At 44.3% G+C, this 25,014-nt stretch overlaps 1 protein-coding gene across 1 annotated transcript in view; it reads right to left on the bottom strand.

Moving 5' to 3' along the window:
• The window catches only part of LOC144938212 (zinc finger protein 385D-like), a 107,632-nt gene that overhangs the window by 18,276 nt on the left and 64,342 nt on the right, over nucleotides 1–25,014 (bottom strand). Inside the window, exon 3 of the mRNA XM_078866028.1 lies at nucleotides 15,548–15,669. Coding sequence (XP_078722154.1) covers nucleotides 15,548–15,669 — 122 coding nt within the window. The remainder of the gene's footprint in view (nucleotides 1–15,547; nucleotides 15,670–25,014) is intronic.

Below are 25,014 nucleotides of genomic sequence, written 5' to 3'. Positions count from 1 at the left end.
TGGCGTAGTGGCCCCTACGCCCGCAGCGGAAACATTCGGCGTCGTTGCGCCGAAGCACAGGCCTCGCCTCCTGACGGCCCCGTTCTGGTAGCGCCGCGCGCGGTCTCGGCCCGCCGCGTCCCGTCCATGGAGCGGAGGCGGCCGTCAGTTGTTGAGGGCCCCGGTCATCCGGAACATAGACAGCCTGCGCAGGGTTCCAACCCAGCGCATCCCCTTCTTTGACGGGCCCCCCCGTCCACGCCGTCACTTGTTTCCAGCGACGGAGGTTGAATTGCGCATCGAGACACTTAGCAGCCGTCCGGGAAGTTAGCTTCTCATGCCCACACACAGGCATGGGGATCCCCAGATCCCGAGACAGCTCCAACATTTTCCCTAATATGAGAGGCTCGAGCAGGTCCTGTGGCGTCTCAGGATAAGCTGCCATGGCCAGCTCCAGCACCGCACCCCTGAACGCCACGGGCGACTCCTCTGGTGCTCGTTGTCGTTGAGCGAATCGCCGATGCGCATCATCTGGTGGCTCATAAGCATCGGCCATTTCTTGAAAAACACCACGTAAAGTTGCCTTCTTATCGGTCGTTATGGAACGGAAGAATCGGACAGATTCGTCGTCCAGGAGAGTCGGCAACACCTCCAAAGCCTCCGCATCGGTCCATCTTGCTGTGCGTACCGCCGCCAAGAAGCGGCAGGCGAACGCGCTCCAGTCCCCACCGACGGAAAGTTCTTTAACCGTTGTAAGGTGGCGACTCCGACTCCTCTTCCCGCCGTCTTCCAATGGTGGTGGTTGTGATGGCAAATTCAAAATGGCGTCGGCCCGCGGCGTGGCCAAGATGGCGGTTTGGCGCCACGGAGCGCGCAAAATGGCGGCCTCTTGCCGCGTGGGCAATGGCGGCGGCAGGACAGGCAACGTGGCGGCCCGCGGAGCACCAATTGCATCATCCATCGTCCCTGGCGCGACGAGATGGCATAGATGCGCCAGGACGTCCTTAAGTGCCTCCAGTTGTACCGCCATCGCTTGCCATCGTTGATCCGCGTCTGATGATGTCGACGGACCCGCCACCGCGCCAACATCCTCCACTCCCGTTCCCGTGGTCGCCTCAGCCGGGCTCTCCTCCACCACCCCAACAGAATCCGTGGTTGGAGAGAGTTCGTCGTCGTCGGACGAAGAAGCCGATGCAGGCGCCGGATTAACTTTCTTCCTCACTTGTTTCGACATGCCGTTGCACTTCCGACACCAGTGTAATAAACGACTGGACCACGATGTCTGGCTCAGTGTCCTTTATTCGGTTCGTGCTGTACACCCACACGGCTGTCTTTACTCTGTAGCTTCTCCAGGGTGCTGACTCCAATGTCGGCCCGATCCACAACAGCAGCTCCGCTGCTGTTTCTCTCACACAGCCCCCCTTGGCTGTACTCGCTGCAACTCCTCTCCCTCCGCAGCTCTGACAGCCTCTTGCTGTCTCTCTCTCTCTCCGCAGCTCCTCCTGGCAGCCACACCGCTGCCTCTAACACGCAGCCCTCTCTCTCTCTCCGCAGCTCCTCCTGGCAGCCACACCGCTGCCTCTAACACGCAGCCCTTCTGGCTGTCTCCTCTGCAGCTGCACACCACTCCGCAGCTTCCTCTTATCTTCGGGGTTGGCTCCCGATGGCCGTCGGCGCCCCCCCCTCTCCACACTCGCCCGCGTGGCCTCACTCTTTTCCGCTCACACCCCGACTGCCTTCCCCTTCCGGTTTACCCGCTTAAGGACCCGAACCTTCCACCCACGTCACATGACTCCACCCCCCGTGACGTCACATCCGGAAGGTCGCTTACGCCCGCATTACATTAGCATGACAATTCCCAGAGCTACAATTGATGAAAATTTAATGCAAAAAAAAAAATTTTTACGGCGTTTTTGTTCTTGTTGTGCAGTCCTTGATGACCTGGCCGAGACCATCAACTTGTCAAATCGATAACTTGGTTTGAATCAAGGTGCTCTTGAAATAATGTAGAAGTACCTTTCGGAAATTGTATGTAATAACGAGAGACAGGGCTGCCAGTGTTGTCAGAAGAATAACTTTTGGATCCAAACTCAGCATCTCAGCGGTGCCAGCTCAGTGTGGCCTGACATTTATATTTTCAACGTCATTTTTATTTTTCCCCTCGGAGCCAGGGTCATTTCACCGCGCATCAGTCATCTTCCTTCGTGTGTCTGTTTTGTATAAAATATTCCGACCACACGCCACAAGAAGTGCACAACATCGTGTGACGTCTCACAAAAAAAGAGGCAACTTGCAAAATAAATACCTCATGGAATGAATTTACTATCAAATGTCTACCACTTGTGAAATAAGAAACGCTACCTGGGGCACCTCCGGGAAATTTGAGAACTTAGTTTGGCAAACAAAGATATATGATTAATTTTGGATCAAGCGACACATGTTTAAAACACAACAAGAATATACATTCCTAAGCCAATTAGTCAGAGCCTATCAGGATCAAATTGCTCAAATCATTAGGCGAACAAGTGCAAGGTGGAGTGCAGTTTTTTAACTGAATGTGATAATGAAAGGCAACATGCAAGTGTGCCTGAGGAATAGCTTTTTAAAAGAGTGATTATCACCTTCGATGCAGGGCTTAATTTCTCATAGAATATTTTGCAGGGCACCCCAACAACTGGAGGGAAAAGGGGGGGGGGCAGGGAAATATTTTCTGTAGCTCAGCCCCAGAAAGCTCCGGTTGAAATTAAGCCCTGCTTCTACAACATATGGGTACAGAAACAAAGACTTTGGCAAATAAAATGGAGGGGGGAAAACTGAAAAGTGTCCAGAGGAACATGGAGATATTCATGCTTGGAAACACACTGAGAGGCAAAGAGTGGAACACAACGAACAGAGAACAAACACGTATTAACATATAAAGAAAATAAGTGGGCTTTGTCAAAATGTATTGCTTGAAGGCGTGATGGCTGATAGACCAGACTGGTTAAGGAATGGTATCCAAAGGAGAAAATGCACCAGAGATGATGGTCACCATGGATGTGGATCAATGGGATTAGCTTTTGTGAAGAACTGAGATAGATTGTGGCATCACAAGGCCATGAGGGACGTTGACAGCATCGGGGTGCCTTCATCTAGCAGCAGATATGCAGTGGCTGATGATGATGGCAGTATTTGTAGCTCGTAGAGGAAGCAGCAACATCGAATACCGTGGACCACTAGATATTTTAAAAAACGACGGAACGTTCTGAAATCACAACTTGGTTTGAAACGTCTGCCGATCTTGAAGTCCAACTGAGACATAACCATCCTTCTGACTTTGTCAAGGCTGCACAAAAAAGCAGACATCTGATGTAAACCGGGATTCTCAGACATATATTCACGTAATTTGTATTTTCACGTGCTTAAGCACCAGGGGGGAAAGAGAGTGATTTATTAATTATAGAAAACTCCATGGAATGCCATTGTTTAAGTTTAACTGGATGGACATTAGGAGTGGACACATGGTTTGGGGTTAGTGGGTGTGAATTGGTTTAAGAAACGAACTCAGAATATTTAATCAATTACTTGCATTAAAGGAACAATGCATACACTGGGAATGTCTGCGCATTTTAATTTCGTATAAGTTCAGAATCCATTCATTTGATTCTTAAAGGTGAAATGGCAGGTCCATATTCCAAACAATGGGCTCCATATTAGGTTCGAGGAGGTACCACTTAGCATAATAATCCAGATAAATTGAGTTCACTCCATTGCTCATGTCCCCAGAATGCCAAGCAGGAGAATGTGCCAAGGTCACATTAGTCAATTAGAAGGGGCGGATTGAAATGAAAAAAAATTAACCCGTAAAAACAAAGTTTTTCACTCTAAATCCTTTATATGCGTGGCGGCTAGAGTCCTCTCGTCCTCTGGCTTGAGATGGCTGCCACCTATGGGTCAGATGATTGTCTGCCAGCATTAAGCAATTGGTATATAAATATTTTAAAAAAATTCCTTAAACAGTGTAAAATTTTGGAAAAAATGTTTTACGAAAATAAATTGTCACGCACAACGAGTCTGTGTGGAAAATGTCAGCTCGATTGGATCACGGGAAGTGGGTTAAAAAACGACCGAAAGATTTGCACGGTCGTAAGCAAGCACGCAAGCACGCAAGCAAGCAAGCGAACTTAATATAAATGAAAGCCAGCATAGACCACACAACTTGATACAGCAAATCTTGCTGTGACGGTGATGACGAAAACTTGTGTTGCCTCCGAAACGTCGTGATTTTTTATTATTTTATTTTTATTAATTTTAATTTCATTTTTTTACCTACGTGACTTTACCGAAGTAACAAAAGCTTCAAATCTAGAATAGACTACACTGTTGATGGAATGGGTTTTGTGAAGGAAGGCTTTTGATAAAAAAAAAATAAAGGTTGTCGAGGTAACTATGAAAGATGTTTTCGACGAAAACAGATACACGTCAAGGCGCCCTTCCCCCCTCCATCCCAGCTTAAATAGTCGCTCCAAGCCTGGAGTGTGTCATTCAGACTCTGTCTACTCGACAGACCTGCTCTCCACCTGAGGACGGCTGCTTGCGTTGTGGCCGAAACGTCGTGAGAATTGTTTTTTATTTTTTTATTACTTCCATTCTACGTGACTTTACCGAAAGAACCAAGAAGATGAATCCCTGCAGTCACGAAAGCTTTAAATCGAAATGTATACGTCCATATTTGTTTTTGTGCGTTGGGCGACGTGGCGGTCTCACGTGACTATTCTTGTCAATATCCCTCTGCCACCTGACGAGCCTGTCACCTCGACAAAGATATTGCCGACACGCACCAACGTATCAGTCAAATTGTGACCAACAAAGCTCCTCCTCGCCAATGGTTTAGCATCGTTCATGGCTTTATTTTGGTGATTTCGAAAAGTGTATTGGTTTGGCCATGTTTGTTTGTTGCAGCACAGAGTTAGACTGATGGTCTTAATCTAAGTTGTCTTGTGGTTGTTGTTGGTTGTTTGACTTGCATCCCACTGGGATTTTTGCACACAGCGTTGGTGTACGGTGATTTTTTTTCTGCAATATTTTGCTGTCTTTTCTTGGATTTTCTGTTTGCACTTAGTCACATAGTCACTTTAAGATGTTTTTTGTTCTTGTTTTTTGTTTGTTGCGGTTGCACCCGATTCAAGAGCCGAATGGCTCACAGGGCTATACCTAATAAATGAATTTGAACTTGAATGTGACATCGACACGCGATCACGACGTTTTTACTCAAATTGCTTTGCGCTTCATCAGGTAGTGAGCTCTGATATTGGGCTTTACCGCGTGGCAAGCGCTCGATTTTCTGAGATTGCTTTCAATTAATACGAGGGGTGAGAAGCAGTGGCACCGTGGTTGACACCAGACGACCCGAATTCATTTCCCAGCAATGGCTAACATCAGCAGGTGGGTGACATCTAAACCACTCAACTTCGCCAACCCGCACTGCGACCAGCGTGGTGAAGTATAGTCAAACAATCCCCGTTATTGACTCAGCATGGGCGGGGTCTTCGTCCAACAGAGGATTGACTAAAAAAGAGGGCTGTATTTACAGTATATGTGTGTAATTGTCCCTTGTGACCCACAGCAGCCACTAGAGCCAAGAGAAATGACTATATTCACTCCAATAAATACAATTATGCTTGAAAAACAATGCCAATTGTGACCACAAAATTATGAAAGAAGCTAAATGATGGAGGCTTAGTTGATATATTGGTCACGCTTAGTTGATGACAGTGACAGGCAACCGACGATGTTGGCAAAGATTACGCTTGCAATAACGTTTAAATACAACATCGAGATATCAAATGTAAGCAAACGTGGTGAAAGTGTCTGCAGTGGTGGTGGCATTGGCATAAACTTAGCAGTCTGCATAATGCGTCCATCACGCTGACAGCTCAGTGTGCCCTGCATCACCTTGCCAAATCCCTCCACCTCTTTCAAACCCCAAACTGCCTTGCCTCCAATCAGCTGACAAACGGCTCGCCTCCCTTTAGCCACCACAACGGAATCTTACGTTTCTCGCCCGTGACAATATATAAGTAGGATATTTTACGTTTAGGTTAAGACCATTAAAAAATAAAACTTTTAATTTGATTAGATTCTTTTTTCAGTATAATTACACCCGGTAATATATAAAGCCGTTGCAGTGTTTAACTGGTCCATAAACACGAGGCTTCTAATTACCGTAAGCAGAATTTTACGTTGCTATAAAATGTTTTGGGGTAATAGGGCTGCAGATAAGAGGTGTTTGCCTGCATTAGCCTTATACATATCATTCTTTAATCTTGGAGATAGCGCAGATATAACTCCACACTGCAGGTTGAATATGCGGGTTTTTTCCATGCACAAGCTAATACGGGCGTTGCTTGCTCAACGAACGTTCTTTCCACGAGAATAAAAAAAACGAGAATTTTTTACCAATTTGTTCGCAAAACGAGCAAATTGCTCGTACAGCGAGCGGAGACCGGGCGATCAAATATGTCCGGAAGCTGTTTGTCTACCAGCTCACCTGTGTTTGTGTTTGTAATGTGCAGGAGGGGGTCACGTGGTGGCACTATTACTGGGTGGGTGATGAAGGGGTGTGTGTATGACGGAGGGTGGCGGCGCTAATTAATTTCAGACGCTGAGGATGGGCACCCGTAAGCCCTGCTGTAGGTTCTCCACGTGTGGTAAGTGTTACATTTGATGTGTTATTACTTTCATTTAAAATAATAATCAGTATTTCTCACGTAAGAAATTTTTTTTTCTCAAAAGCAGAACATCTTGGGGCTGAAACGTTGACTCGGCATCTGATATGGGTGGAGTGAGTAAATGTGAAAACGACGATCGTTGAACGAGTTGTCGCTTACCGAGCACATTTTCGCAGAACGTTATCTCGCTCGTTAAGCGACACATGCCTCTACAGATATTTATAAGGTTTCTAAGGAGCACCAATAAATCAACAGCAGTATCCGGAGGCAGAATTTGAAAGGAAAACACGGTTTTGAGAGAACAACGATTGCCACGGTGGCGTCATATTAACTATCTCGCCTGATATGCAGCAGGTCGTGGGTTCGATCACGACTTTGACGCCTGTATATTTGGAGTTTGCATTTTCTCCCCATGGTCGCGTGGTTTTCTTTGTCCGGGTCCTCCAGTTTTTCCCTCCACATTGTGAAACATGCGTTTAGAGTATTTTTCTGCTATACATTTCCACGTGATAAGCCACTTATAATTGAGCTATCATTTGTGGCCAATAAAAAATCGTTTACGTTTAACTGTGATGTTTTCCAACCGCAGCAGCTCGCGGAGTTGACTGGTTTGTGCTGAAGATAAATTTGATTTGTCATCGCGCACAATTTGAAGGAACTCCGTGGCTTCTATATTTTCTCACAATTCCCCTTAATCTGACAAAAACAGTGTCTTCTGGTTGATAATTGGTTTTTTACCCTTCTATCTGGCAACAAAACTGACACCTTTTTTACAAGGAGTCATGTTTGCATAGACCACAATACCTGCAGCCATAATGCAAACAAAAAACATAACTCTGATAACGTATGCACTGTCCTTGAAGTTGATTGGTCCACACCCGAGACAGCTTTCCTTAGAGCCTAGTCTCACATGGGTTGGACCAGATGACGCCAAAAGGCGCACAACTCAAAGACAATGCACCATCAGAGTATGAGAGCTCATGGTAAGCATTTACACCATTGGAACCTCATTTGCCAGTCAAAAAATATGCTAATTGGTTTTTTACCCTTCTATCTGGCAACAAAACTGACACCAGTTTTGTTGCCAGATAGAAGGGTAGTAAATAATGCATTATGGGATATTTGAAAGTGAACACAGCACACCGGTGGACGTGTCTGTGCATTCCAATGAGATGGTGTTGTGCAAATCGACTTAATGGTCATTTTGGGACTTGTCGAGAACAACTTAGCCTGCAGGATTATTGAATGCTTAGAACTGTTCGCAGGTCAGTTTAACAAGCATTCGAGTGAGATATTGCCGTGAGAATTTGAACATTAGACCTAGAGTAATGAATGTGTTAAGATAGTGAAGGAAATGAAAGTGAAAAGGTAATTTGATTCAGTCTCGAGGTGAGGCGCCAATTCTCGTGTATAAATGGTACGTCCCTTTAACGTTTGTAATCAACACTTCCACTTGGGTACATTGCAACAACAAAAAGTCTATTAAGCGAGACGGGTGGGAGTAATTGACTAAACAGAACGCCGCGTAACGAGGGGTGTTTTTTTGGCAAGGTACGGCCCGAGCGACGGAGCTCAGAGTCTCCCTTGAATCTGTCACCATAACAAACATTTATCACTGAATTAATTAAAAACTGGGGATTGCAATGCCCATACGAGCATCGATGAGACGACCATGCCCGTGCATCTCTCAGGGGCACACCTTAACCACACGAAAGACTCCCCCTGCAAGCGTAGATACCGTTGACAGGTAAGGACACCCTCAAATGTCGTGCACTTCAATTCGCTGAGTGTGGATACAGATCCTGGCCAAGGGGATTCCTCTGACTTGTGTGATGATTTAAATCAGTGCTGTATGTTAATAGAATTGCGTAAATGTGTACTTTTTCATAATTAATATAAACTGTTCCCCAGAGATGAGCGATGCTTTCTCTAACAGCCCATAGGAATATTATTTTTTTATCCCACCAGTCCTCAATTATGGCAGCATAACTAAGTCCAGGTCTCATTAATAATATTTTTTTTTTAAATGCCCACTCTTTGTGGTGTAATTAGTCTGTTGTGTACTATTAAAAGCCACATTCGTTTTGGTAAAATTTTAAACATTGCCTTCGGGGGATAGCATTGAATATGAAATGGAAAGGGACTTACTTCACCAGATATAGCCACCCCCCAGTTATGTAGATTATGCTCATAGCACGCCTAGCCTGGAGCTCCCTCGTGTTTAATTTCACCTTAAAAATCTCCAAGATGTCTCGCTGTCCAAATTAAAAAGTAATTTCTTTAGAACTGCTCTTTGTGTTTGGTTTAATATCGTTCCCCCGCACCTCTGATTAGCACGGTTGTCTACGTATGGTGCGAAAGAAGTTCAACATACGTACATACAAACATCTGAAAATGAACCACCGTTTTCATTCCGCCTAACCTAACAAACCGTGTCGCGATACTTTTAGCAACGTCAAGGTGCACCACAAAGCAATGCACCGATATATTAAAAAAAAAGCTGCGCCGAGTTACATTTTTCAACGGAACGAATTCTGAATCATTCAGAGCTCCACGAGCAGGGAGCGAAACGTCGGACATCGGTGCCAAACGACACGCGGTTCAACCGGATAACACATCGGAGAGCACCACAACGCCACGCCCAACAAAAACCTACGCAGCAGCGTCACCTGAGATCCTGTTATGAACACTAAGCACCAACACTGGATATAGACCGAAACAATACTTTTAGAAAAGCTTGCAAAGTAATATTATAAATATTGCGCAAATGTAAAATCGTACCTCCGCCATTGGGAATAAAATGCGTTTGTTTTTGTTGTTCAAGGCATAAGTGGAGTAAAAGTTTGCAAGTCTGCATGGGTCAAGTACAAAAAAAAGTCGAAATGATTTCTTGTTCAATTGAGAAAGTGGTGGAAATTCCACATTCCGATGGTGTGGGCGAATTAATACACAATACAACCCACTGTAGACTTTTTGAGCAATTGGTACTTATTTTATATACTCCAGAGGGATGATGGGATGAGTCAGCCCCCAACCAGGATTTGATCTCACGTGCCACTTGCTCTACCATTGAGCCACCTCGTCCGTTTTACAGCCAGCGACCATGTGCAAATGTGCGAGTGGCGAGAACAAACCAGCATATGATAATATAATGCAACCCTCCGTAGCCACACAAAGACTCCTCCATAATATAACAGCATAATATAACAGCGGTGCACAGTACAAAGAGATATTAAACGCGAGCGCTCCCTTCTACTCTCACCTCTATCTGGTGCGCTAATGTCCATGTCAAAAGATTTAAAAATGGAAAATCAGCATCCGACCCAACCTATTGATCACGCAGGCACACTATAGCCAGCAGCGCTGCTCCCATTTAGTCTAGGAATTAATTATTCCTGGCACAAGAATTTCTTAACAATGTCATTCTTAAGATTCTGGAAAAAAAGAAACACGCACTAACATCTATCTATCACGTAAACCCTACTTATATATATGTGATGGTTCAAAATGACCTCAAACGTAAAACTGCACATCAAAAACGGACGAATGTGGAGTCTGCCTTCAATCGGAAAGTACGCTATACATCTAGAATGTTTAAAAACAATTCTTGTCGCCTGTGAAATTTCGATTTAAAGCTTTCGTGACTACAGGGATTCATCTTCTTGGTTCTTTCGGTAAAGTCACGTAGAAGGGAAATAATAAAATAATAAAAAGAAAACATAATAAAATAAGACAGCGTTTGAATAGACACTGTCTTTCCGACAGACCTGTTCTTCACCTGAGGACGGCTGCTTGCGTTGTAGCCAAAACGTCGTGAGAATTGTATGTTATTATGTTAAATTTTTATTACTTTATTATTTCCCTTCTACGTGACTTTACCGAAAGAACCGAGAAGTTGTCGCCTGTGCTTAAACGTAGAGGTCGTGCCCATAACAAAACCCACAGAGGTCAACGCGCGTCGTCGCAGACAGAGCTCACACCATACGCTACCACAACTGAGAGCCTGCCCACTTTCTGCAAGCCCTTTAATCCTGTCCTCCATCTGCACCAGCAGCGTAACTAGCGTGGGGCAGAGGTCGCAACCGGGTACCCGATACCCGTACCCTACCCGATACCCTGCTACCCGTACCCGGCCGGGTACGGGTACGGGTACCCGTTTTGCGACCCTGGTGCGGTCGGGTACGGGTAGGCCGTGAGTCACTGGTGAGTCGCCGTTTGTCACTCGTTTCCCAACGTCTTGTCTCTTCTCACAATTCAAGTTCCTAGAATCAACCCACCCGCGCCTGCAACATGGCTTCATCCCAGAGGTCGCAATCACCCGACCGGGTACAGATAGGGTACGGGTACGGCCGGGTATGGGTACCCGTTTGCGACCCTGGTGCGGCCGGGTACGGGTAAGGAATCAAAACCCGTTTGCGACCTCTGGCGTGGGGCCAGGGGGTATCTCCCCCCCCCCCCCCCCCCCCGTGGCCAAAGCTACGAGTTGATGCTCTCCTTGACAACCGCCGTGAGATGTGTTTTGAACAGCATTTGGGGCCCCATCTGACCGATTGCCGTAACCCTCTGAACTGACAATGCAGTTCACAATGGCACCATTCGTCCAGGAGCTAAATGCCAATGCCCGAGGCCTGCTCGCCACGACGACAGCAACTTCAGTGGAGACTTCGTGTAGTTTTGTTATTCCTCCATTGAAGGGAGACTACGGTTGTGATTGATGTATTGCGCAGTCAGGCAGAGGTGTAAGAGCAGATAATAATAATGTTGTTTTTCTCCCCCAAGTGTGAGACCGTTTTTTAAGAATCAAAACGTATTCCTTTTTTAAACGACTGTATATTAGAACAACGTTTTGCTGGCTGGCTGCCTGCCTTTCTGGCAGATGTGCGTCACCACGCACATCTGCGTGATGACATCACACGCATCCCATAGGGTTGAGCCCGGTTCGTATGTATGTATGCTGAACTTCTTTTGCGCCGTACGTAGCCAACCGTGCTGATCGGAGGTGCGGTTCGTGCATCGCAAATGTGCGGGCGGTGCTCGTAAAGAAAACCCATGAGTTTCTAAATCACAGTGCCTTGCTCGCGATTTTTGACAAGCGCTTTTTAAAAACTCATGCACCCTTCCCATAGTACTAAACAAGACGCAAGGCCCTGTTGCATACACGCATTTTTAGCCTAAGAGCCACCGTCTCTACGTTGAATTGTCCTCCAAATTGTATACAGTGACCCAGGTAAAGACGAAGTTGGGTCTGTAAGCAGCTGGATGGGATATAAATACTCTGGCCAGACATGTAGTAAAAAAGAGGTACATATGGAAAATAAACTCAAAACATTCGGCATTAACAGTGCCTTACAACAGGATAATATAGCAGGCAATTTTTTGAACAATGGCGCATTCCTCAGAATTGCTCTGAAGAATGGACAATGAGCTCTCCAGACCACCAGCTCGAAAGAGCTGAATGTGCGGACATTAGGCCATTTGCACCACGGATCCCAAACAGTTGAGAAGTGTGACCGTCCCAACAACAGGCAGCGGTGAAGCAAAGACACCAACCTAGAGCAGATTCGTCCTCATCAGGACGCATCATCACAGGACAATCGTCAATGTTCGCCGCTACCCGATACGCCTCCGAGAGCCCCGTTTGTGGAGCTCATGTGCACCACAAGACCATGAGGGGCGGGTGGCTTTAGTCTGGTGAGCCATTCATCCAGTAGTAAATAAATCGTGGCTGACGGTGAGGATGATCGTTTATTTTCTGTTATTAGGCAGTGCGGACGACAAACACGTTGGCACATTTTGATTTGTGTGCTGTGCACCACTGCCAAAATAGTCCCTTAATATGTTATTGCAAAAGGAATCAGCTGAGCAGGTCCCGTCAAGGATCGTGTATCTTGCTCTAGCAGGCGCAATTTCCCGAGCCATGCGTGCCCGGTGCACTGCAATTGAGTAGCTTGACACAATCCACCGACACTTGCAAACATGCCGCACATCTGACGGTCTTCCCTTCAGGCGCAACGTGAAAGCGGATACCATCGTTTTACGTAACAAATATAAAAAAAAACAGGCAAAGTGACCTTTTCAGCCTAGATGGAAAATAGAACACTTGGATGTTGGAATGAACTGCGCTGAAGCCATTTCCACACCACTTGCGCGCTCGCCTCAGTATATTTCGGGTAAGACCCACAGAGCCAAGAAGGTCCATGATACGTCACCAGTAACACCTACTGCCGAGTAATGCCTCCCCCATGGCCACCAGATGGGTCACGCAATTGACCGCAGATTAGAGTGTGGGTGCTTTCCGTCACCGTGTCAGACCACGCCCTGCGCAACCGCTTGATGAGACCACTTTCCAATGGTGTCGATGACCACCGTTGCTGCTGTTTTTCCTGGACTATCCTTGTCTTGTGTGAGTAGCGAGTCGTAGTTTGACGATCAATTACAGATGGGATCAGCGGTACACGGGATGATGTAAGGGGGACGACGGCCACGTGTTGTTTCTGCCCTCGTCTTGGAGTTTTCATCACTCAAACGTCCGTGTACGCAGTTAAAATATTCCTTTAACGCGACACCACCCATCCATTGGATCATTCACCGGTCAACAGCAACAGCTTTCATTGACTGGAATAACTTACCATCGCATGCCTTTCCTTCTAAAATAATAATTTTTAAAAATGCTTGAATCTGCAATAATAACATTATGGCCAAGCTTGGCAGTTCTTTACGTGGTGTCTCCTCTCTATCATCATCAGCAGCCATGGTCAATCCGTTGCCGGAAGAAGGCGTCCCAAAGTTGCCACTCCTCGCCGTAATCCACCTATCAACTGCACACATGCCCAGGGAATTGCTCCATCCCCGAGGTTACTGTCCTAGCCTCAATACAATGTCCATGAATGTTATTCAAGTGTATTCTTATTTGGGAAACATATTATCCTTATGGCGGTACCCCAGGGTAGCAAATAATACAAAATGGCCGAGGCAATTAAATATTTCATTTGTGGGACACTAGTTTTCCCCAGGGGTGTTACTTCACTCCGCGACTGGGGTACCAATCAATCCGAAATCGGTGCCACTCCGCGATGTCGAAACGGAGTGAGGACGATGCGCTGAAACCCTGAACGCTCGCACGCACCATCGTGGTGCATCGTGTACAGCTCGTCGAGATGAGTTGATTGCCGCATCGCCGACCATCCACAAACTAAGCATTATTGCATCACGGACATTATGCGAGAGCCGGGGTACGATGGTACCCCGGGGTACCACCATGAGGTTAATATGCCGCATTTTACTCACAAGAATATTTTATTTGGTGATATTTCGGTAATGGTAATCATCTTTAAAATATTCTTCCCATAGTTGTAATTTACATTATTGCCCGTGATGTGTTTCTCAATTCATGATTATTATTTTTTTACTCCAAATAATTTGCTGTACATTTGTGGGAGAGAGTAATCAACATGTCTCGAAAGCATCTCCTGATCCCATCGCCCTTTTTCTGTTACATTTTCATTAAGAGTCCTCGACAAAAAAATTGTATTGCCAACATTCCACAAGGTCATCACAGGTCAAAAAACCAATATCACAATTGTTTCGTAAACAAATTTTCAATACTGCTCTAGACACATTGTTTCTACAACCGCATGACTCATTTTCCCCAAGCTGCCATGCCACGGAAAACTTTACGCAGATGTTTTCATCGAGTTTTGACTAAAATGCAGTCACATACGTACTATTAATATCAGTGTGCGCAGTGTGCACTTTTAATCATTACCCACTTTTAAATACATCCTGGCGCTAGAAAGTTGATGCGCAATTTAAAGTGCCGACGCTGAAGGTGCTAATGCAAAAAAGTGTTTGAAAAATTATCTAATTATAAGAGTTCATTGTGACAACCCACATTGACATATTACGCATATTTTCATTAAGTAAGATGTGATTCATTGCGATAGAGCCCATTTTTTGGATTATACAACATATTAATGAGATATGGTCAAGGTGGGGGAAGGAGGAATTGACAATATATGTCTCTGAAAAGGATGATTGAGCGTGGGCCACTCGTGAGTGACCATGCGAGCGTGCGTAACAGAGATGATGCAACGCATGCGTGCAGCGCTTCGGTTAGACAAATCGTCGCGAATTCATAGCCGCGATAAAATTCCAAAATAAATTATCTCTCGTTGTCATTGCCTCGCTTTGCGTTCGTTTCTCTATTTCACTTTTGTCATTCGCACGCATTTGTTTGCTCCATAACCCCTGTAGTCGGCCTCGGCTACGGAGCGGTGGAGTGAGCACAGCTCACGATCGGGAGGTTGCGAGTAAAAAATCCTGGTTGGGAATCAACGCAGCCCATCATCTCCTCGCACGGTTTAATAAATAAGTACCACTTTTTTGTGGAAGTCAACGGTAGATGCCCTATGGATTAAACTTACCCCCTGTCATAGGAATGTGGAATTTTCACCACTGCCTCATAGCTGTTAAAGAGTAGAGAAGCTGGACATCACTTTGATTAATCATCCAAGAGGTAAAGGCACACAGTGCAGGAACCGTCAATAATATAATCTCAATCGCGCAATTCGACGCACGTGTTTGAATCCGAATAGATGTTTTTTTTCTGGCGGATTCCGACGAGATATAAAGCTCTTTTTCACAAATGTCCAGTTGGGGCAGGTCAGAACGTTACAACAACGAACAACACAAACACAAAACAGGAGTGCAAAGTATAGGAAAGGTAAACGAATCAATTAAAAAATATATACAAAACAAAACGAAACAACTTTAGCGAGCGCACGAAAATGTCTTTTCAATCCGCGAGTCAACGGACACCGTTGCGCGCGCCTGGCACTCGAGGTGTAAGCGGGACGCACGTTGTTGTTGAGGTTGGCGAGGAGTGGGAAATGCAGCAACGGATTGATATCCAGACCAGGCTGCAACAGTCCAGTCGGTCCCCGCACCATCGCAGGAAGCATTCCTCCCGGGCAAGCATTGGCTGCACAAGACAGGGAACAGATCGACGTGACAGACAGACACACACACGCCACTTAGACGTTTTACGTTTAATCCCGTTCCCATATATGGGGCACTAAATTCTTTTCATTTTAATCAAAAATATCTATTGTTTTTGGGCGTGAAAATAAAAGTTATCCATGTGTAATCCTGCAGTTTATTTTTTTATTACTGTTTAAAGTCGGCAATAGTTCTTTCCTCGCGTAATCATATTTTGATCATCAGTGATGAGGCTTCGCGGAACAATCGTCTGACCAAGAACTTTTAACATAAAGTCGATAATGGTTTTGTCTATGAAAAAATGCATTTAAAAAGTAGTGCCCAGGTGTGGGAACGAAAATAATTTTCTAGCCACTTTTTCCTAGTTCACCTTTATGGCCTAACTCTCAAAACTTCCTTTTCATTTTAAATGCGTCTTCATGGCCACTGCAACGGTGTGATTATCCAAGCCGGACATGTTCACCACCCCCCCTCACCCCCCGTGCCCCTAAACCGCCCAATGCTCTGCGCATAAAACCAATCTAAGCTAATATTGCAACTCGGAGAGCCAGAAAGAACAGGTTTGATGTTGCGTATAATTGGCGGCTAGTAGCTCGGCTCAGAAGGAAGGGTTGGGAAGACGTGTTATTGTGATACAACGTGTAGTGCGATTTGTTTTTATTGCCGGATTACGAGTGTAATACAGTTGAGTTCTGGTTGGCGGGGCGGGTGTCTAAATTATGCTTTAGTCGTTAACCTGTAAAAAATATTCTGTAAAAATAGGGCTGTGTGTTTTTGAAAGGGGGAAAAGATGTCTCAAAATGTTCAAGACGAAGACAAGAAAATGTGTTCCATATTTCTCGATTTTTTGTTAAAACACGGACGCCTGATTTTAAATGACCATCCTATTTTAAGCCCCCTTTTTTAACGGTATTGAAGGTATAGTGCTAAAAATACGATCCCATGAACCCGTTTCTTGAAAAAAATGAACGACCTGAAACACATTACTGCAACATTATCTTCCTGCATTTCCTTTGGCTTCCTCTTTTTTTGCAAGGCTGATCTTTTCTATTGGCAAACATGACATTTCCCCATGGTCTGCACGAGTAATTCTTGTAGGCATTTTGCTGCGGCGTTTAATTGCAGAAGTCAGGTTGCTTTACATGATGCTTCATATTTCACCTCGGTTCGGCACTGTTTGATTTTGATTTTTTTTCTTTTTGGGATGAAATTTAATTTCCTCCCACCAAGTCTTATTTGTTATTGTTAAACGTAACATTTTGGTATAGTTTTACTTTTTTTTCATGCTACAAAGGCAAACCAAACCAAAGAGGCCTCATTAAACGTTATATACTATTTCAGAACAGATTAGGCAAAAAACATGCAAATGCTTTAATGCTCGGCGGTTGTGTGCACAGAATACGGCAATGGGCTTCGGGAAGCCGAGCAGTGCCTGCTTGCTGAATCACTCTTCTAAAATATGGAATAAGAATCCATTAACCTTTTTTTGGTGGCAGTCGAAACTGAAATAATACATTTTAATGCTAACAACCACTCCAGAGCCCAAGGAAGACACGGGACAAATTAGGATGGAATCCCTCCGCATAAATAAATTTGGGATCGGGGTGGGGGGGGGGACACTGCTTATGGCACTTCGTAATATGTAAATGACATCATTAACATTGTAATAAGCAATAATGATGTTGGTGATCATCAGTACATATTTGGGATTGATCTATTACGACTGTACAGCCTTTTGAGGTTGTGCTGTGCGTCTCTCCGACGTGTGTTTGGTTTCGCGCCTCGCGTTCTTCTGTTTCTTGCAGGAGCTCCCAGCAAGTGCAGCGAAACGTTGGACATCGTGCCGGACGACGCGCGGTCGAACCCGAAAACGCATGGGAGAGAGCTGCAGATTCACTTATTGTTAGGCAGCTTCAAACACGACACCCTGTGTCGCTCTTCAAAGGATAGGACACACACTTGTTGTGTACTCCAACATGCAAACAACCAAACAGTGCGTGTTATCGCTCTCCTTTCAGTTATTATGCTCAGCATGATGACAATTTCAATGTCAGACAACATCCGAATCGCCCTTCGGATCCATGTGCCACGTAGGCTCGCAATGAATGCACAACACGTGGATTAGAGCACGGGGAACGTGGGTAGAGAACAAGTTGGAGACAATTCTCATAATCAACGTTTTTGGGTTTAGATCGCGTTATTTATAAATGTGTCGTAACCCTCCACCACTCGACAGGGCCAATCGGCAAAACAAGTGTCACGTTGACAAAAGACAAATAGTTCACTGCTTTAGCCCACCGGTGTGTTGAAGCGTGAAACCACAACATTTACAATTGGAGTACGACGTTTCGCTGGTAATTGCATCCAGCATCATCATTTTAGAAACATACCCCCTCGGTAGAATATTTGTCCACTAGAAATGTACACGTGATAATCCACTTTGTTGAGCTAACATTTGTGGCCAGGTCACTTCTGAAAAAGAGCAATATAGCTCAGTGGGCCTTACTTGGAAAACTAAAAATAGTTTTAAATAGTTTATTATATCACGGAGTCAAGACATATTACAACGGCTTGGCAAAGCCTTCGTTAAGCAAGTGAATTGGTCACGGCTGCTGCTGATAATGACGGATATACAACTTGCAATGCGAGAGATTCACACAACTAGCAGCACCCCAAGAAGTGGCCTTTCATAAGAATGCAACGTGCAATTGCTCAAATTTTCAATCTTATTACAGTGACCACTCTCATCAATGCACGTGGTTGCCCCTGTCAATGATTTACATTATGATATGGTAGCATTACCAAGTTGTTACAACTTCAGCTGGTATTCCAAACAAAGAATAGAAGCACGCAAACATATATGTTGCTTGTGAAAAATTGCAACTTATTCACGTGACCAAATTGTGAAATGAAGCTGTTTCCCCCCCCCCCCCCCCAAATTCAATCCCGATAATATTGCACCGATGTGTTTTCCGTACACATATCAAAAGTAGCTATTGTTTACAAAAAGAGATTAATTGTTTTCGTTCAATTGTGTTCTTTGAAAAAGATGTCGGGAAAAAAATACATTCTGAATGCTCGTTATGAATGGTCATACAACTGCTGTATTTTCCAAAACGAAATTCTATTATGATCCACAGGGTGGAAGATGGTATATTATTATGCGGTACATAGAGACATTGTACTCTGAAAGGTAAATGATGCCAACCTACAGATAACCATGAAGACACTTGAGAACATCAATTTACAGAATCCCTGAGATAACTTTTACATTTATGCATTCTTCACAAAGAGTTTCAGTTCGCCCTTTCTTATATAAATGTATCGTTTTATGTGATCTCTTCTCCACATATAAACTCACCTTTAAGCGATAACCACACACGAGAGGCTTATAGCATTCTATAAGATAAGCCAACAATGGCTCAGATTTTTTGAGTCAATATTGAATCCCATTTATGTAAAAAAAAACTGATAAAGCTATAAAACAGTGAGTACCACACTGATATGATCTAGATATTATATATAATACAAATCAACATTTGTATTTTTTCATACAATACAGTAAAACAAAAGTAACGTGTTATCAATACAATTAAAACACCTGAAAAGTTGAATATTACATTTGTGAACATTCAACCTCTGAGATAAATATGAATAATGTACAGTAAGTAATAATTCGTCTTTGTTAGCCGTGCAGTAAAGTTCTTAGATTACAAAATGCAATTTCATGAAACATAGGACCTTCATTACTTTAAAATACGGCTTTCAAAATATAATATTTTATGGGCTTTGAATATTTAATTTGACTGACCAAGAATTTTTTCTCTAGCACCATGCAAAGCAAAGTAGCAATTGTATTACATCTACAGTCCTTTTTTTTTTATCTAAAACCCATATGTATACAGAGTATATCTAATACGAATCTGTAAATTGAGATCTGCGATTTAAGTTTTGCAAGAACAATGCATTGCATTCCTGACTCTTAAAAGCATAAACCAATCCAATAATAGGCCCTGGCTGGAAAGCTGATTTAACAGGCTCACACACAGCAAAGCCATGAAAAGCAAACGTTTATTTAATTTATGTCCCTGTGATGTGTTTTCTGTTCGGCAACGCAACACAACACATCTTTAACTCACCTAGAAGCATTTTTCTTCAAGAAGAAGCAGCAGCAGCAAGCGAGACTCAAAAAAATAAAAAATAAACCACTCTATCTTGCTACAAAATAACACGAGCACAGAGCGATGATAATCCGTTTCCCCGACAATGGAGACGTCGCTGAACCGTTTGCTGCGAATTGCAACGCGGAATAAGCGCGTGTCTCTGCCACACTCCACACACCACCACAGGTGGTCGGCATGGGTTACGGCGAGAGAGGAGGAGGAGGAGTGTGGTGGTGCTGGTGGTTGTGTTCATGCACGTTTCTCACACACACGCACGCTCGCTCGCTTGCTAACCCTTTCCCTGCGCCCATCACCCGATCACCCTCCAACCAGCTGAGGCATCTGCAAGAAGCGCACGCAATTTTCAATTCGGGCAGATCGCACGCGAAGAATGCGCCAGACGTCACGGCTGCGATCTCTGCTCCGTTATCGCAAAAAACGACAGCGGCTTTTTAAAAATTGTTGCACGTTTAAACAACAACAACAACGACAGAAATGTTTTGGCACAGGCAGCCAACCCCACTGTGCGGCAGTTGAAATAAACGGGTTAAAGCGGACACTCATGTTTGCGAGACGACGGTGGTGGTGGTGGCATGTAGGGTGGAAAGGAGGAGGTTGGTTGGTTGGAGGGGAGGGTTTACTCGAGTGCTTCAAAAAATTAACCCGTAAAAACAAAGTTTTCACTATAAATCCTTTATATGCGTGGCATCGATTTTATTTTATTATTCATTTCTGTTTTTCTTGAGTAAGAGTTTTATTTTTATCACATTGGTATTTTAAATTAAATATGAACATTTTTTTTCCTAAAAAGTAGAAAATTTTGGAAAAAAATTTTCACGAAAATAAATTGTCACGCACAACGAGTCTGTGTGCAAAATGTCAGCTCGATTGGATCACGGGAAGTGGGTTAAAAAACGACCGAAAGATTTGCACGGTCGTAAGCGCGCAAGCAAGCAAGCAAGTGAACTTAATATAAAGGATTTAAAAAAGTAGGGTCGGAGGGTGGGTGATCCTCCACCCACCCTCCTTTATCTTTCCTCCCAGCCATAGAGGCGTGGCGTCCCTGCAATTTGTATCTTGGCCCGTGAGCACCAATTTAGGCAGGGAGGTTCCCGACGACCATCCCCGTGTTTGGGTCGGAACACGCGAAGTCGCCAACGTCGCCACGTCTTCTTGGTTCTTTCGGGAAAGTCACGTAGAAGGGAAGTAATAAAATAATTAAAAATAAAACATAATGAAATTAAGTTTTATTTTATGTAATAAAATAATAAAAATAAAACATAATAAAATAATGTTTTATTTGTATTATTTTATTACTTCCCTTCTACGTGACTTTCCCGAAAGAACCAAGAAGATGAATCCCTGCAGACACGAAAGCTTTAAATCGAAATTTAACGTCGCCACGGTCGGCAAAATAACGTCAGACCTCGCGAACGGGTTTCATGTGTGCATTTCTTTGCGTGGGTGGCGGTTGGGGTGGTGGGGATGTGATCTCCTCTTCGCAATCGTCAGGTCGGCGTCGTCTCCACCTGCCCGCCCCACCTCTGTGCGCACCAAGAATTTAAAGACACCGAGATGGGTTCCCGGGTTGTTCTATCAGCACGCGATGATTCGTGTTACTGTGACGCGCCACCTGTGTGCGTGACTAATGAAGATAATTAGGCTGCGGATATTGGCTCGACGTTTCCGAAATAGATAAATAAAAATTGCCCTTCTTTTTAAGTTATGACACCGTAGCGTTTTTCGCGGATATGAAATGGATCGTTTTGCATATGGCACACACCTTAGATTAGAATGTAAATCAAATTAAATTTAAATCTTAAATCCGACGATCATAAAAACAATTGGGCACAAGAAGTGTATATATGTAGTTCTTATTCATTTGTATTCAATGGGCGTGTGAAATGATGAATTAAGAGATTTTGTATGACATCTTCAGTACAGTGGCCTTAATTAAGATGGTTATTAAAACCCGGTATAAATGCGTACGCTGATATGTGCAGACCGATTCCCCCTAGCAGCCAAATAAAAGGCGGGTTCTAAACAGCTCAGGGCATTATGAGCGGAGCAGACTGGGGATCTGGGCAATTATCTGATAGAAATGTCATCAATCTACGAGACAAAGCCCGTGTGAAGGCAACACATTACATTTCCCCCTGATATTCTGCCGTCTCTCTGTCTCATTTCGTCCGCGTTCCTTACTCTCGAGATACAAAAACGGCAAATCGTAAGATCGAAGACCTAAGCGTTCCTATGCACAGCAGGGGTGGAACGATGCGAGCCTGACTTGGCGGACGATATGCGCTCCGTTTCTTAAGTTGAGCGCGTCATAATTTAGATTTTGTTTCGATTCGTGCACCGTTGCACGTTAAGCGGGGTTTTCGCGATGCTTTTCATCCAGTTTAACACGTAGTAGGGCTTTCGCGACCAATATTATCCATAATAGAGGTTGTTTTTGGGTTCGATCGCGTAAATGTGAATGTGTCGTTAAACTCGCCACCACCCGACACGGCCAATAGGTGGAGTTTGTCACGTCAAAAAAATGCCAATTCGTTGCCAGTGCAGCACATTGGTGTGTTGGAGAGTAAATCTCACAGCATTTACAATTCGAGTAACGACGTTTCGCCAGTAATTACAACCAGCCTCATCAGGCGATAGCCAGATTTTAAGTAACAAACCTTACTAATTGGCTGTGTCGGATGATGGCGGGTTGAACAACACATTTATATTAACGCGATCTAACCCAAAAAACATTTTCATGCACTAGATGCTGCTACATTCATATGATTGACCATCACGTGGCGTTTATTTATTTATTCGTGCATGCCCATCACAGTCAATAGCAGTGTTGCATATTTGTGTTGCTACATACTTGACAATCGAAACAACAAAAACTGAATCAATCGATCATTGAATTGTATCCTCGCCACAAAATCGGAACAATTAATCGAATCTTTGAAAAGGCAAACCCTTGCACGTACAGTTTTGACACATGTATAGCCATGCGTATAGGTCACTGTCTGTCCACTACTTGAAGGAAGTTTCCTCGCTCCACTGCCATTCTAATTCCTGCAATGCCACAGTCCATCTCACTCCTGCACAGGTACTGACCCCATTTCTCCATCTCTGCAGTGACCATCCACGGTGGCTAGGAAATGTTAATTATCTCGCGTGGTATTCAGGAGGTCGTGGGTTCAATCCCGACCCTGACGTCTGCTGTGTATTTGGTGTTTGAGTGTCTCTCTCTCTGTGGTCGCGTGGATTTTTCTCCGGGTCCTCCGGGTTTTCCCTCCACATTTAGAATCAACATCACGCGTTTATAGGTATGTGGCTGCTCATAGATTTACACGTGCGATAAGCCACTTTGTTGAGCTATCATTTGTGGCCATGTCGCTTCTAAAAAATAGCTACATAGCGCAGTGGGCCTTACCTAGTAAAATAAATAAATATACATAGTTTAATCCTCCGAGGAATATTCTCTCATTTGGCTGCCATTCCATCACTAATTTTATCCATGATCCCTTCTCATGAAGCGTCTTCACCCAAGCCAATTTCCTTTCCTCCATAGTCAATATGATGTCCGACTTCTGATCGTTCCCCAATCCATGTGATTTTTTTGTCTCCATTATAAATACATGGAATATATCAATATATATATCATGGTCGATGTTTAATGTGGTTTTGTTTCTGTCGGGGATGCTACTCGAGCTTTCTGCCAGCAGCTCTTGGCCATCGAGATAGAAAACACGTTGACACAAAGACGGCTTGTTACAACTCCCACATCTGTACCAATGCAATGCACACTCTCCCTATACAATATAACTGCACCATTAAATTCTTAAAGGCAAAGTTTGGGAGGTGCTCAATTTCGGTTTAAATAATTCCTGTAGCGGGGGGGGGGGGGGTGGTGAGTTTTCCTTAATTGTAAAGCTACTGCCCGCGAAGTGGCATGCATTTGTGTTGACCCCAGAGGCATGATGCATTGAGTTCCCGACTGGCGATTGAACTGGCAACACTCCCATTGCAAATCGCGTGCTCCCATCAATTGCACAACTCAACCAGAATGACACATGCTATTAAATTAGCATGACAATCACGACTAGGCAGCTCTTTCAACGAAGTGGATTACGTGGAAATTTACCTTGAATCAATATTTCTAAGAAATTTGATCCACGCTTAACATTAGCGAGCAACAGTTGAAAGGGAGAAAGAAGCAACTTGTGAAACGTGGCCGGTGCTTCCCAGCAACAGACAGGTTAGCCAACAATCTACAAATCTTATTTGGAATCCCTGCAGGATTCTCGGCGGGTGTAGTTGTCGGAGAATTAATGCCACGTGTTCGCTACGCGTGCATCCTGCGCTTATTTTCCACTCGTCGGGAGAGACCTGCTGGTGTCGTACAGATTTAAGCATTAACCCCGGGGGGAGGGGGGGGGTATTGCACAGGATTACACGGCCGTCAAGAAAATAAAAAAGTCATATTCGGTGTTGGTTGCTTCTTTCACGGATTATGACAGAATCCGGCATCTGAGGGTTTACACAGCAAAGCGTCGCTCCCGCGTACATTCAAAGCCGTTGTTTCTGTGCGTCTCGCATCATCCAATGTGGCCCATAAATTTAATTTGGAATCAGACAACTGTGTCTGTGGCCAAGGTGGTAACACAGTTCAGAGATACGCTATACAGCCACACGTCCCTAGCAAAAAAAAAGGCGAAACAATGACGGCGGAGAGTATTTCATTTCACGTTTATAAACCCCACGAGTGGATCAGATGTTGCGGCTCTGAAAACATTCATAGTTTACCGAGGAACGGGAGGCAATGAAAAATAAAATATGCGGCACTATTGGATTTGTATGTTCATTGAAGTAGGTTACCCCCCCCCCCTATTCATGCATGCAGCAGTCATCGCTTATGAAAATGATGCATTAATAAAACAAAGGGTGACAATAGCAAAAAAAAAATCCATCGCGCATCACCATTAAGCTCGCTTGTGCATGTCAAAATCACTATTAGAATGTAATCAACGAGATATTTAATATGGATAGCTTTATATTTGACACCATTGTATGAAATTGCAGGTGACTTTTTGATTGCCATACTGACCTCGACAGACGGTTCATGAATTATTTAGCGAGGGTCTTGCATTCTTTAGTGGCTTCTATTG

This window comes from Lampetra fluviatilis, chromosome 21 (assembly GCF_964198595.1).
Source record: "Lampetra fluviatilis chromosome 21, kcLamFluv1.1, whole genome shotgun sequence".
Classification (NCBI taxonomy): Eukaryota; Metazoa; Chordata; class Hyperoartia; order Petromyzontiformes; family Petromyzontidae; genus Lampetra; species Lampetra fluviatilis.
The sequence above is the reverse complement of the archived record's forward strand: the minus strand, read 5'-3'. Positions and strand labels throughout refer to the sequence as shown.